Source organism: Danio aesculapii, chromosome 22, assembly GCF_903798145.1.
Source record: "Danio aesculapii chromosome 22, fDanAes4.1, whole genome shotgun sequence".
Taxonomy (NCBI): Eukaryota; Metazoa; Chordata; class Actinopteri; order Cypriniformes; family Danionidae; genus Danio; species Danio aesculapii.
The window spans coordinates 2,125,723-2,139,140 of record NC_079456.1 but is presented as its reverse complement, the minus strand read 5'-3'; the positions used below and the strand labels follow the sequence as shown (position 1 = coordinate 2,139,140).

The following is a 13,418-nucleotide window of genomic DNA, read 5'->3' as shown; positions in this document are numbered from 1 at the left end:
ATAACCCAACATACTGGGTTAAATTATATAACCCAATACATTGGGTTAAAATAACTCATAGTTGGGAAGGTGCTACAATAACCTATAGTTAGGTTATATGTTGGGTATTTTTAACCCAACTACTTTAACAGAGTACGCATTGTACTCAGTGTGCAAGGTTTGTTTACGTGATGAATTTTTTGCTTATGATTACGAAAAAAAACACATGCGAACATTTTACTGTGTCAAGACCTTAAGACCTCGATTAGCTTGTTCAGGTGTGTTTGATCATGGTTGGAGTTGAACTCTCCAGGACACCGGCCCTCCAAGAACAAGTTTGGTGACCCCTAGTGTTTGCCAATCGAGAAATTACTAGCAGAGCAGTTTAAACGCACTTATCTCAGGGTTAGGGGGGATGAAGCCGCACGTTTTCGACACCAAAGTTAGTTTGAAAAAGTTGTTAGTTTAGGTATTTTAATTGTGTTAAAGTGTCCAGTGTGGATCATGTTCTTTCAGGTTTTATAACAGACTGAATCCCGTGTCGCAGTGTGATCACTTGTAGGGCTAAACTCCAGTGTGGATCTTCATGTGTTTATTAACATATGATAATTTTGTGAAGCTCCTCCCACACTGAGTACATGTGTATGGTTTCTCTCCGGTGTGAGTCCACTGGTGTATTTTCAGTTTTTGTAGAAGACTGAACGTCTTGTTGCAGTGTGAACACTTGTAAGGTTTCTCTTCAGTGTGAATACTCTGGTGTATTTTCAGTTTTTGTAGAAGACTGAAACTCTTGTCGCAGTGTGAACACTTGTAAGGTTTCTCCCCAGTGTGGATCCTCTGATGCTGTTTCAAACCTCCTGATCTAATAAAACTCTTCCCACACTCAAAGCACACAAACTCTCTGACACCAGTGTGGATCTTCTGATGTACTCTGAGATGCGACTGCACTGTATAGCTCTTTCCACACTCAGAACATGAATACGGTTTCTCCTTTGTATGAACTCCAAGATGGATCCTCAGCGCTGAGGGCCTTATAAATGCTTTCCCGCATTGATCACATCTGTGTGTTTTCTCTCCAGTGTGAGTCAGCATGTGCTGATAAAGGTTTGATGATTGTCTGAAACTCTTCCCGCACTGAGTACATGTGTACGGTTTCTCTCCAGTGTGAATCCTCTCATGTGCTTTCAGGGGTTGTAGCTGATTGAATGATTTGCCGCAGTGTAAACACTTGTACGGTTTCTCTCCAGTGTGGATCCTCTGATGGATTTTTAAAACGTTTTGACGACTGAAACTCTTCCCACACAGAGAGCATATAAAACGCTTCATCTTCGTGTGAACATTGAGGTGGACTTCATTCAGCTCTGAAAATTGAATAAAAACAAAAAGGAGGAGGTTTGAAATTGAAAACTCAAGATTTTGTGGTTATTTTGTAGACCCTTTATTCCAACGTGATAAATAGTCTACTAGTCCTTCCATAATTTAAACTACTTCCAGCCATTAAATCATTTAAAGACCTCAAATTATTAAGTACACTTCAGTTATATATACAGACATCTCCATCACTTTTCATTCATTCTCCTTCAGTTTAGTCTCTGATTTATCAGGAGTCGCCACAGTGGAATGAACCGCCAACTATTCCACCATATGTTTTACGCAGCGGATGCCCTTCCGGCTGCAACCCAGTACTGGGAAACAGTATGCCATATTCTTAAACACAAAATATTGTTAAGATAAATGAAAAGACAGATATGAGACATTACTAAAACTGATGAAGTGCTTAAAGATTAACAAGCTGACTGTTGTCTAGCCTCATAATTGAAGAGTAATGAATAAACACAAACCTATTAGTTCTTCAGTCTCTTCCTGTTTAATTCTGCAGGGTTCTGGATCACTCATCTTCTCACTGTCCTTCAATAAACTCTGTCTTTGTCTTTCACTGATGGCGGCAGAGCTTCAGGATAATAAACAGAAAAATCTGATTCATTTACACTGATTAACCAAACAAAATGTCATTATATCTTGTAGGTGACACAACATGTGATTAAATTCAGCTGACATCAATTAATTTAAAGTGTCAATATGTAGCTCTGATAACATCAGTATGATGATTGAAGTAAAAACAGGAACATTTGATATAAAATAAAGGGGATTTAAGCAGCTCTGATAATATGGATGAGCCTCAGATTAAAAACAGCCATTCAGGATCAGCTAATTTTATACTGACCATTTGCAGGACAAACATACTTTTGTACCATTGTAATCACATTTATATCAATATCTAGTCTAAACATTAAGTATTCATTTCAATCAAGTATTTCGATGGTTAGCATGTAGCCTATGTGCTATGAACACAAACTGGTAAATCATAAAAAGCCTTTAAAACATAAAGAGCACCTAAAACTATTTATTTAAGGTGTTTTGCATCAAAGTTACTATAATTGCCGCTGTAGAGTATCTCTCTTTACAGATCATACTTTACAATGTAATGAACAAAAACCTGTAAAAACTACACAGGTAAACACAACGCTGAGCTCATATCTTCCTCTCAGAGCTGCTCTCTGCCTGCTGTATTGTTTTGGTCAGCAGACACACAGATAGAGGTCAACTCAATGCAGAAACTAGTCGCAGATTATAAGAGTAAATAACAAACTGTGTTGTAAGCACGAAAAAAGTATGATAGACTTACCGCAGAAATCTCGACGCTGAATGAACGCGTCATCGCAGACGTCATCACGGGAAGGCGGGACCAACGGAAGATCGGCAAAAACGCCTCAAATAAAATACTGCTGACAAGCCAAAACAATCGATAACGTGGGCAAAAAATATCTTAATCTCAATCGTGTGTGAGGTGAAATATTGTTTTATCTACTAAAGTTGTTAAAAACACATACCATCGATAAACATAAACAACATTTTTAGAACTAAACCAAAACGTTAAAAATAAAATTACATAAAATAACAAACTAAAAACAACAAATGTATCATGGAAAAAAAACAAGTATAAATCAAGTGTAGCGCTTCATTTTACTGAACAGGCAGGCTTCAATATGTACATGTTTAAAACATTCTTAAAGAAAAGATAACAATTACAGGTGATGAATCTACACAAGAACCAGCAGTATATATAACAAACAAGCATTGTATTTTTATAGTTTGCATAATTGTGTTAAATCATGAAGAAAAATGATACAGGCCTACAATAATAACGCAATTACATTGGGTGACCATACGCCCTCCTTTACGTCTTCTTTTGGGCACCTTAAAATGTGTGGAGCCAGGATAAGTAAATCTCCTAAAACGTCAAGAGATACAGCTTTTGCTTTCTGCAAACATCATTAACTTTATGTTTTTGCATAACTTTATAATTTTCCTTCTCTTTAAAGGTGTCATAAACTGCATTTATTTAACAAATTAAATTAATCTATGCATCTCAAGTTTTAAAAAATATACAGAATCGGTTTTATATGCTCATTTATTACTCCAATAAAAAATAAAAAATCCAGAATCAAAGCTCCATATCGACCATATCTGGAATAGTTGTGAATATTAATGAGCTCTGCTCTGATGCATAGTGATCACACACTAGGGTTGGGCAATGTCAACAAATTTGGCATCTTACGATGCATAATGTGAAACATCGTGATGGACGATCGCATCATTGTCGTAGATGGCGATGAATTAATTAATTATGAATGAATAATTAATTCATAGCGAATGAATTATTTGTAGCCTACCGTTTCAACTACCTGACCTGCATTGTCTTTGCTTTACCCATAACCAAATCATAAATAAATAAAGGTAAGCTACACACAAATGACCACCTGTCAATCACTTTCCGCAGGACTCTGGCATGAATAGGCAGAGTGATCTGTGTTGTTATAATGGCGTCCACAAACTTGGTTGGTAAAAAAGCTGCACAATCAACAGAATCTAAGGTTTTCACTAAAATGACTAAGTACAAGAGTGAAAGCGAAAGATTGAAGAAGTGTACTGACGCTGTGACACGTTACCTGATAGATTCAAAAGACCGAAGAGTCGTTAGATAGGGATCAAGATTAATTAAATATCACCTTTAACAACTATAGTGAGACACAATCCAGCGGTACATCCTGGATAAACTGTCCGAAATATAACCCCATCAGGATAACCTATTTTGCAAGTTGTGTTGTGTACAAAATTTAGGCTAAATTACAATTAAACGCATGCAAAGAGACGGACAGAGATATATTGTGTTGTATTTTAATGCTATAATGTAAATGAAAACACAACCAGGATTTAATATTAACCTCTGCATAAACAGAAGACATTTAATAGAGTGTATATCTGTTATTTCCCTTCAGAAAAATGACATTAACAGCTGAGCGACTGATACGTAAACGTGCATTTATACTATGTTATACTCAACAGCCTACGTGTGTCCACGATAAACACAATATATTAGGAAACCATACAATTAAACATACATTAACCCTGTTCAGAGTGGAGCTGAATAAATGTATAATCCGTATATCCTGCATTCTGCGTTCTGACACATGTGAACAGTTGCCTTGTGGACACACAATGCAACGCGTAGAAAACAATCTGGTGCGGTTGGCATTTTTGCTGTGTCTACCATTTTCAAAATAAGAGTCTCATAAAGATAGTAAGTGCAGCCTGGGGCGTGAATATTAATGATCCCACATGCAACATATCAGTCTGTGTTTTGGCTGCTGATTTCCTGATGATGCGGCTGATCGTCCGGCGGACGTAGAACCTAAAGTACATGTAAATGTCAAGTACATGCCAATGAATATCCCCATGAGCGCAACGTAACAGTCTGCATTGTGTTCCGATTGGCCTGTTTTTAAACTCACTGGATTTACATAAGAATAAGGAAACAATGGTGTATGAGGCTCACAGTATGACCATTCCCATATACTGATTACTTAATATTTGACTGTGCCTAGGTATATACCCAGATTTTCCTTCACTTTAAAGTCTGGTTCATACTTTTACATGGCTCCACAGCTGACTGTAGAGGATTTTATTTTTAACCCGCTTGCGGTTGTATTATTATTTGTAACAACAGGAGGCGACTCTCAGAAACCGTCGTCATAATACAGTAATGAACAAGAGTTGCTGAATGAATTTAATAATATATATATATATATATATATATATATATATATATATATATATATATATATATATATATATATATATATATATATATAATGAATAGTTTGTGATAAAGTTTGGAGAACAAAAATGTTTGCCACGACACCATTGGTCAGTCATGTTGGCACACAAACATTAGCCAGTGCATCTCGATCCCTCAGGACAAAGACTACAGAAAACATCTTTACCTGTCAGTGTGTGCGCATGGCTCCTGAATAAAGTGAAATTTAAAAGTGCATTTCAGCTAAATATCTACATTTTGTAATCTAACTAAAAGTGCTTCAGAGGAAATTGATGTGTCTGTGATCTTTGGATGCAGGACTCATAAATAAATACACAACAAAAGTCCAAGGCACTCGAAATGTAGGTGAAAAGTTAAAAGGCAATTTTAACATGGCTACTGTCATTTTCCTTCGGCTTAGTCCCTTATTTATCAACGGTCGCCACGGCGGAATGAACCACTAACTTATCCAGCATATGTTTTATGCAGCGGATGCCCTTCCAGCTGCATGGGAAACACCCATACACACTCATTCACAAACACACACACTACGTCCAATTAAGTTCATTAATTCCCCTATAGCGCATATGATTTAGATTAGATTAGATTCAATTTATTGTCATCACACATGTACAAGTACAAGGCAACGAAATGCAGGTAAATGGAACCCCCCGACCGTGCACAGACATCACAACTCCAGGGAAGACAGGTCACAGGAGGTGGAACAGGAAATAAAATACAATCAGGAATGAGAGGCAAAAAAAAAGTCCCTCTCACCTTGCTCTTAAGTTAGAGCAATGTGAGATCAGGGATAAGAAAAAGCCCCAGCAATCTAGCACAAAAACACACCGACAAGACATAACATTGCCAAAGGGGATGGGAACAGGGGGTGTGGATATAGTCCGGTAAGGGTGGGCAGCCATCAGGTCCTGCAGCCATGGAGGCGCTGGTCGCAGACCCGCCCACCTCCTCCAGTGGGTGAAAGCATACGAAGGCATTGGATTGGGGCCAGGAAGTGTCGTGCTGTGTATCTGTGTATGTGTGTGCGTAAGCCTGTATAGTCCAACAGGTGTCCTTGACGGGGAGCAGGAATTTCAGAGCGTTTTGGACTGTGGGGACAACCGGAGCACCCAGAGGAAACCCATGCCAACACGAGGAGAACATGCAAACTCCACACAGAAACACCAACTGGTCCAACCGGGACTCAAACCAGCAACCTTCTTGCTGTGAGGTGACAGTTCTAACCACTGAGCCACCATGTCACCTTTGGCTATTGTTTAGAAAAAATAATGTGATAATGTGCACTGATGCCCAATAGGCCCAATAGTAATGCAGGCTTTTTAACTTCCTTATTTACATTTCGAGTGCCTTTGGATTTTTTTTTGTGCATCTTAAACTCTCAGGTCTCAGATGACTGGAGTGAGTAATAAATGGAATTGAACGTACAGATAAACCTTAACTGAGGTGAGAATGTGGGGCAAAGGATGTAGGTTTGAACCGAAAGTTATAACCCAAATAAGTGGAAATTTAGCTAATTTATAGGCAGAGATTATGCTAAATGTGAATTTACAGTTCATAATTAGCAGTATTTACAAATGATTGAAAATCATTAACATACACAACTTTAACTATCAAATCTTTCTGAATACAGAGATTTTGTTCTGTGCCAGTGCCAACGCTTCAAGACAAAACAAAGGGCACCAATGTGCAAAAAAGCAGGTGTAAAAGAGTCATTAAAAAAGATCCCTTGGTTCTTTGGTTTGATGCACCATTGAATTGGTCCACCAAAGAGCTGATGAAGTTACAGTAAACACCACTCAATGGCGCTCAAAGATAAAATGGTCTAGACGAACACACATTACTAATACCAATAAAGAAGAAGATGGTGTCAATGGTGTCTGAACACAAATGCTGAGTCCTAATTTACATACTATCTGTCCAAACCATAGTATTTCGAAAAGAATATGCCAAAGATTTCCAGACGATTTACTATTTCAGGTAAAAACTTTAAGTGTAGAAGCGTCCATACTCTAACCGCTGATATTGCCCACTGTGCATTGCGTGTTGGATGTAATTTCGATTAGAACTATAAACGCAGGTGAAAAGTGTAAAACTACAAACATGATGGACGCGCAAGATCAACCGTCAAGTAGAGAGGCTTCTGGAAAGATGTTTGTATGACTGTCGCCACTAGCTTGCATGGTTTGGGATCTATAGAGCTGCGCATCGTTGGATTTGCTCTTCAGTGTTTGGACTCTCAGTAGTGATTATTAAACCACACTGAACTGAGCTAAACTGAACTGAACTTAAACACTACAAACTGAACTACACTGTTCCTATTTACTGTGACCTTTTATGTGAAGCTGCTTTGACACAATCTACATTGTATAAGCGCTATGCAAATAAAGGGGAATTGAATTGAATTGAATTAATTAATATGTAGCCAACTGGAACATATTTAAATCGCATTGTCTGTGTTAGATTTCATCTGCAACAACAATACTGAACTTATAAAAAGACGTGTTTGGACATTAACATCTGAATGCAGAATTATCCAAACACCTGAGGAGATTTCTCTGCATGACAGACTCGTGAATGGGAGATTAACCTGCTGCTGCTTCTCTAATAAGGTAGGGAATTAAATATGACAGAAATGTGGATGATTGACAGGGCTCATAACTAAGCAACATAATGATCTGTTAATGAGGAAGTAGTATGTCCTCCAAAGCTTGCATACTCTTCTGTTACACACTCTAAAGTATGGTTTTCCTTTACTAAAAAAGTACATACTTTTAGAGCGTAGTATAGGTATGTGAATTGGGACGCAGCATACGAGTTGTATGATATGCTCAACAGTGACAAAAAAATGCAGGAGGGAGTTACTATAAAGAGTAACTGCAGATCAAATACACTTATATCACGCGGCCGCCAATTTAAAACACGAAAGCGAGGCTGCGGTGGGCCCGGAAGTATAGGATCAGCACTGTAAACATTGCAACAACATGCTGTGGACTATAAACCCCCAGCTGTTGCCGTGATTTCCAAATACAGATATTGTGTACTCATCACTTTAATATCATCCAGTTCAGTTTAATTTAAACAATTAAAAGCATATTAGGCCTCAAACAACATCCCAATCTCTTTCAGAGTAATACGTTTAAGTGTCCTCCTAGGCTTCAGTTCATGGCAGCAGGTAAACACCGTTGGGATGCTTCCCTGCTTCAGCCTATGTAACCCGGTGAGTGATAAAACAATGCAGTCCTCTGTAGCTCACTCCTGTGTTGTCTGTAAGCGTTATCCTGGTACTGAAGTTTTACAAACGTCCATTTCCCGCTAACATTTAAGCGCCGCTGAGCGCGCTCATAAACACTACTGATTAGCCATAGTATTCACCAGTGATCAACAGAAATGACTGTGATTGGCCATGAAGGTAATCAGTTTACCGCTCTTCACCGAGTGCAAACGCAGATACATGGACATTGGAGTGTTTTAAAGCCGTGAAAACCAGTCAATTCATCAGCAGATCGCTCGTCTGTGTTTGCGCTCGGTTAACATCGGTGAAGTGCTGTAAACTGATGACCTTCACGGCCAATCACAATCATTTCTGTTGAGCACGTGAACACAATGGCCAATCAGCGGTGTTTAAGAACGCCATCAACAGCGCTTAAATGTTAACGGGGAATGGATGTTTTTTATTTCAGTACCGAAATTTTGTATTGTGACAAGTCTAATGTAGTGAAAGAATCAGTTCATTAACTTGAGTTTGATGAATGGCATCTAAAATGTGTCTGGGAAAGAAAACGTTAGCTAACTAGTGCCATTTAGCTGAAATGAGGTCCGATATCCATTTTTATTTTCACTATTCATTCAGAACGGACATTTGAGTCACTCAGAAGGCGGTGAAAGTATAAATTTGAATCACTTTCTCTTCACTTATAAGATATACAGCCAGCTACGACATTCCTGTGTGACTCAGGCGATACTTCCGGGTTTTTTCCCACCACAGCCTCGATTTCGCTGTTTAAAATGGTGGTCATGTGAAATCAGTCTATAGGATTCAATGGTTTCTTTCATGACTTCTAAGTTCATTAAGTGCCATCAAACATCAAGAAGTTCCATCAGTGAAAATCACTTATGTGTGAATGCAAAAAAATGTCCTGGTGTGCACAAGCCTTTTCCTTTGTATGAACTCTTAGATGTTTCTGCAGCTCTGCTGGACTCAAACGTGTTTTGCTGCATTGATCACATTTGAGTTTTCTCTTCAGTGTGAATCCTCTCATGTGCTTTCAGGCTTTGTAACTGAACGAAGGCCTTGTCGCAGTGTGAACACTTGTGAGGTTTCTCTCCAGAGTGGATCTTCATGTGGTTAAAAAGATATGATAATTTTGTGAACTTCTTCCCACACTCAGTACATGTGTACGGTTTCTCTCCGGTGTGAATCCTCTGGTGCCGTTTCAATTCTCCAGCTGTAATAAAACTCTTCTCACACTCAAAGCACTCAAACTCTCTCACACCAGTGTGGATCTTCTCATGTTTCCTTAAACTTGACTGCCATGTAAATCTCTTTCCACACTCAGAGCATGAATACGGCTTCTCCTTTGTATGAACTCTACGATGGATCCTCAGGTCTGAGGCCCTCAAAAATGCTTTATCGCACTGATCACATTCGTGTGGCTTCTCCCCGGTGTGGATCATCATGTGTCGATTAAAATCTGATGAGTGTGTGAAACTCTTCCCACACTGAGTGCATGTGTACGGTTTCACTCCAGTGTGAAAACTCTCATGTGTTTTCAGGTTTCCTGACTGACTGAATCTCTTGTCGCAGTGTGAACACTTGTACGGTTTCTCTCCAGTGTGTGTCATCTGATGTTTTCTTAAACAGTGCGGGCGATTGAAACTCTTTCCACACAAAGAGCATAAAAAAGGCTTCGTCTTTGAATGAACATTAAAGTAGATCTTCATGTCTTCACTCAGGTCTGAAAATCAAGTAAAGACAGAAAGATACAGTTTGAGGGAGAACTGCGAAGGATGCAAATGATTATTCTATAGGTGTGTTTTCAGACGTGCAAATCTTTAGCAACATTTTGTAAGTGTTGATAAAACAAAAAGACGTGTTTGGTGCAATCTGTTGGCATTTTGAGACCAGTGCAACTTTAATTTTCATGTTTTGTGCCGCGTTGTTGAAATAGCAAATCCATTTGAGCCACTTTGAAGACTCGTGTGCTGGTCTATAAAGGAGGTGAGTTAAGTTGTTGGAGCGTTGCTATTTTGAGGAACTGAGATAAACTACACCATTGACCAACTAAAAGCTGCTCTAAAGTAGGTTCAAACACTTACACACTGCTGAATACACACAGGATGTACAGCATTACACAAATATCTTTACAGATGAAAACAATTAAAGGATTAAAATGATACAAGAAATATTACTTTGTAAATAAATATTAAAACCACCGCCTGCATGCCTTCTTCACCTCTTTTTCAGTTTATTCATGACGATCTGCATCTGTATAATGTTATTATTAGCAGTATTATTGATTATATGCAGATTTATATTTGTTTTGATAAAAACAAGTTTAGATCTGTTCACTGTGGGGTTTTGGAGACGTCTGCATCACTATATGAGGGCATCAGAACAGGACGTGTGTTTGGATATAACTCAGTGTTTTGACCATACTTCATTATTATTGTTCATTTATTCCTTTGCTGGAGATTAGAACTGAATTTAGAAATAGTTTTGAAAGTAATCTTTGAGCTTAACAAACGAAATTAAACATGTAGGCTAATGGATGTGTTCAGTGGAGTGAGTTTCCACTGTTTCCTTTCTCCATGAAAGTAAAGAGTAAAAGTAAAATGAAAGTAAAGATGCTGAATGGAGGAGGCTCGTTCTTTATCCTCGCACTGCAGATGCTCTGTTTAACTGTTTTCTTGCTAGTGAAGTCTTCAGTTTTTACACTTACAAAGTCCAGCATGTAAATAGCAATATGATATGACGCAACTGACTCTTAAAGGGAATGTGAGATGAGATTGGTTTAATGCACGTTATGCTCAAAACATATCCAGAAATAACACCAAAATGGGACATATTTATATCGCATTTTGAAAGTGAAACCACCTCATATTCACTGATTATAATGTTCAGTATTTAATACACCACGGTCTCTTCTTTACATTTACGTTATAACACATTTAGCTCTGTGTTCTGGCCTGTTATTGCATACTGACTTCAATACTGATTAGATTCTAATCATTGTATTTATTTATTTATTTATTCTTTCTGTTTAATTGATTTATTCATTTTAGAGCCTTAACTGGAAGACGTGATTTGATTTGTGTGAGCCTATAGTGAACAAATGGTTGGTGGTTTAAACAATTATTAAAACTTATCAAAAAAGACATGCATTTACCTAACAAACATTTCACTGTTAGCTATTCTTTCAACATATAACAATATAAGAATGATAATTATAATGATAACAGGGAGGGAAACCCCTGTGTTTGAATTATATTTTGCTCAAAAACTGTTTAATAAAGTTTTAATAAAGGTTTTGGCTCTCAAGGAACTATTTATGGGACAATACCGGATGTATATCGTATCGTATCGTGTATATATATATTCCTCCCACAAATATCAAGATATGACTTTCTGTCATTAATTACTCTTTAATTATACTAAATAATATAATCTGGAAGGGTGGAACTTTATATTTACTTACCATGATAATTTTTGGTGTGTAAACGCAGAGAAGACAAATATGTGAAACTCCTCCCACAAGCAATGCAGTGAAACGGTTTCTCCCCATTGTGAATCTTCTTGTGTGCTCTCAGTTGTCCAGACTTACTGAATATTTGGTCGCAGCGGGAACACTTGTAAGGTTCCTCTCCAGTGTGGATCCTCATGTGACGCTTGAGATCGTATTTGCGGCTGAAAGTCTTTCCACACGGCGTGCAGGTGCAACCTTTTCCAGCTGTTTGATTCATTATAAAACTATGTTCTGTATTTGAGTGAGTTTCAGTTTCACTTTTGACATGATGTTTCTCCTCGTCTTCACTCAGTGCCTCAATCTCCTCCTTCACTACCACATCTGAAAATTAAGTAAATACGTTACATTTTTAGTGGCTAGTTTTTAACAACAGAAAGCGCTAAGCTAGTTTTTTATGATAGATGCTGATCTGGGATATCTTGTTAAAGCAGACAATGCTCAAGGCTAGGTTTATGTCATTAATAAAATTAGAAAGAGTCATGTTTACATTACACTTGTGGTATAAAAGCTGAGATGCAAAAACATGACAACTTGCACATCTTAGCCAAACACATAAGCGCTCTTAATCATGAAAATTTGACTGTATATTCAAGTGGTGTACGAATTTGGAGGAATACTGAGTACAGCACCATCTACTGTCAAAATCTAGGCTTATAAAAAATTAAAGAGAATCTCAATCCATTTGTGAAATCTTAGAAACAATGCAGAATTACCATAGTATTTACCACTACAGCTGTAGGGACAATTAACTCGGCTTAGTATTGACTATATTAAACCTACAAGCTAACATTTTCCACTACTGAGCACGTTCTAAAAAGGCTGATTTGCCGTTGTGTTCAGGAGCTCAAGAGATACATCTGTGATTGGCTACAATGATCATCGCTTCACAAAGCGTTTAAACTGACTATATCTGAAATCACCCCTATATACTTCAATATTCCCTACATTAATATACTCCACCTGATAGAGTGAATTAATTAAGTGAGTGAATTGGAGCACTGAAGTGATGCCATTTTGTTTGTGTTTGGTTGGTTGCCAAATCCCCTTAGATTAAATATTAAACTCTTGGTCAGACCCTGTTGTAGTTATTGAACACTCAGTGAGCTGTCTATCAGTAATAAAGTATTATGGTTTCTGGCATTTCTACAAATGCTGCTTCAAAATGTAATTGTTTAGATACTTGTTCATCTTGTGGTCAGATGTGGAAATTAATTTGTCCCACAAACTCTCTCACAGAGCCTAAAGTGTTTCATAGCAGTTTATCAGAGCATTTGCTGTTCACTGAATAATTAAATTTAACAAAGTTAATATAAAATAACAGGTAATGGGGAAAAACTGATTAAGTGCTTAAAGATTAATAACCTCACTGTTCTCCAGCTTCATTATTGAAGAGTAATGAATAAACACAAACCTATTAGTTCTTCAGTCTCTTCCTGTTTGATTCTGCAGGGTTCTGGATCACTCATCTTCTCACTGTCCTTCAATAAACTCTGTCTTTGTCTTTCACTGATGGTGGC

The 13,418-nt window shown here is 37.8% G+C and overlaps 1 protein-coding gene across 1 annotated transcript; it reads right to left on the bottom strand.

Annotated features, from left to right (window-relative positions):
* Nucleotides 1-531: 531 nt before the first annotated feature.
* On the bottom strand, nt 532-13,418 carry LOC130215666 (gastrula zinc finger protein XlCGF26.1). Its single transcript, XM_056447508.1, is given in 4 exon segments — nt 532-1,298; nt 9,391-10,113; nt 11,854-12,222; nt 13,313-13,418. Coding segments are annotated over 4 exon segments (1,914 nt in total). The 5' UTR covers nt 13,368-13,418.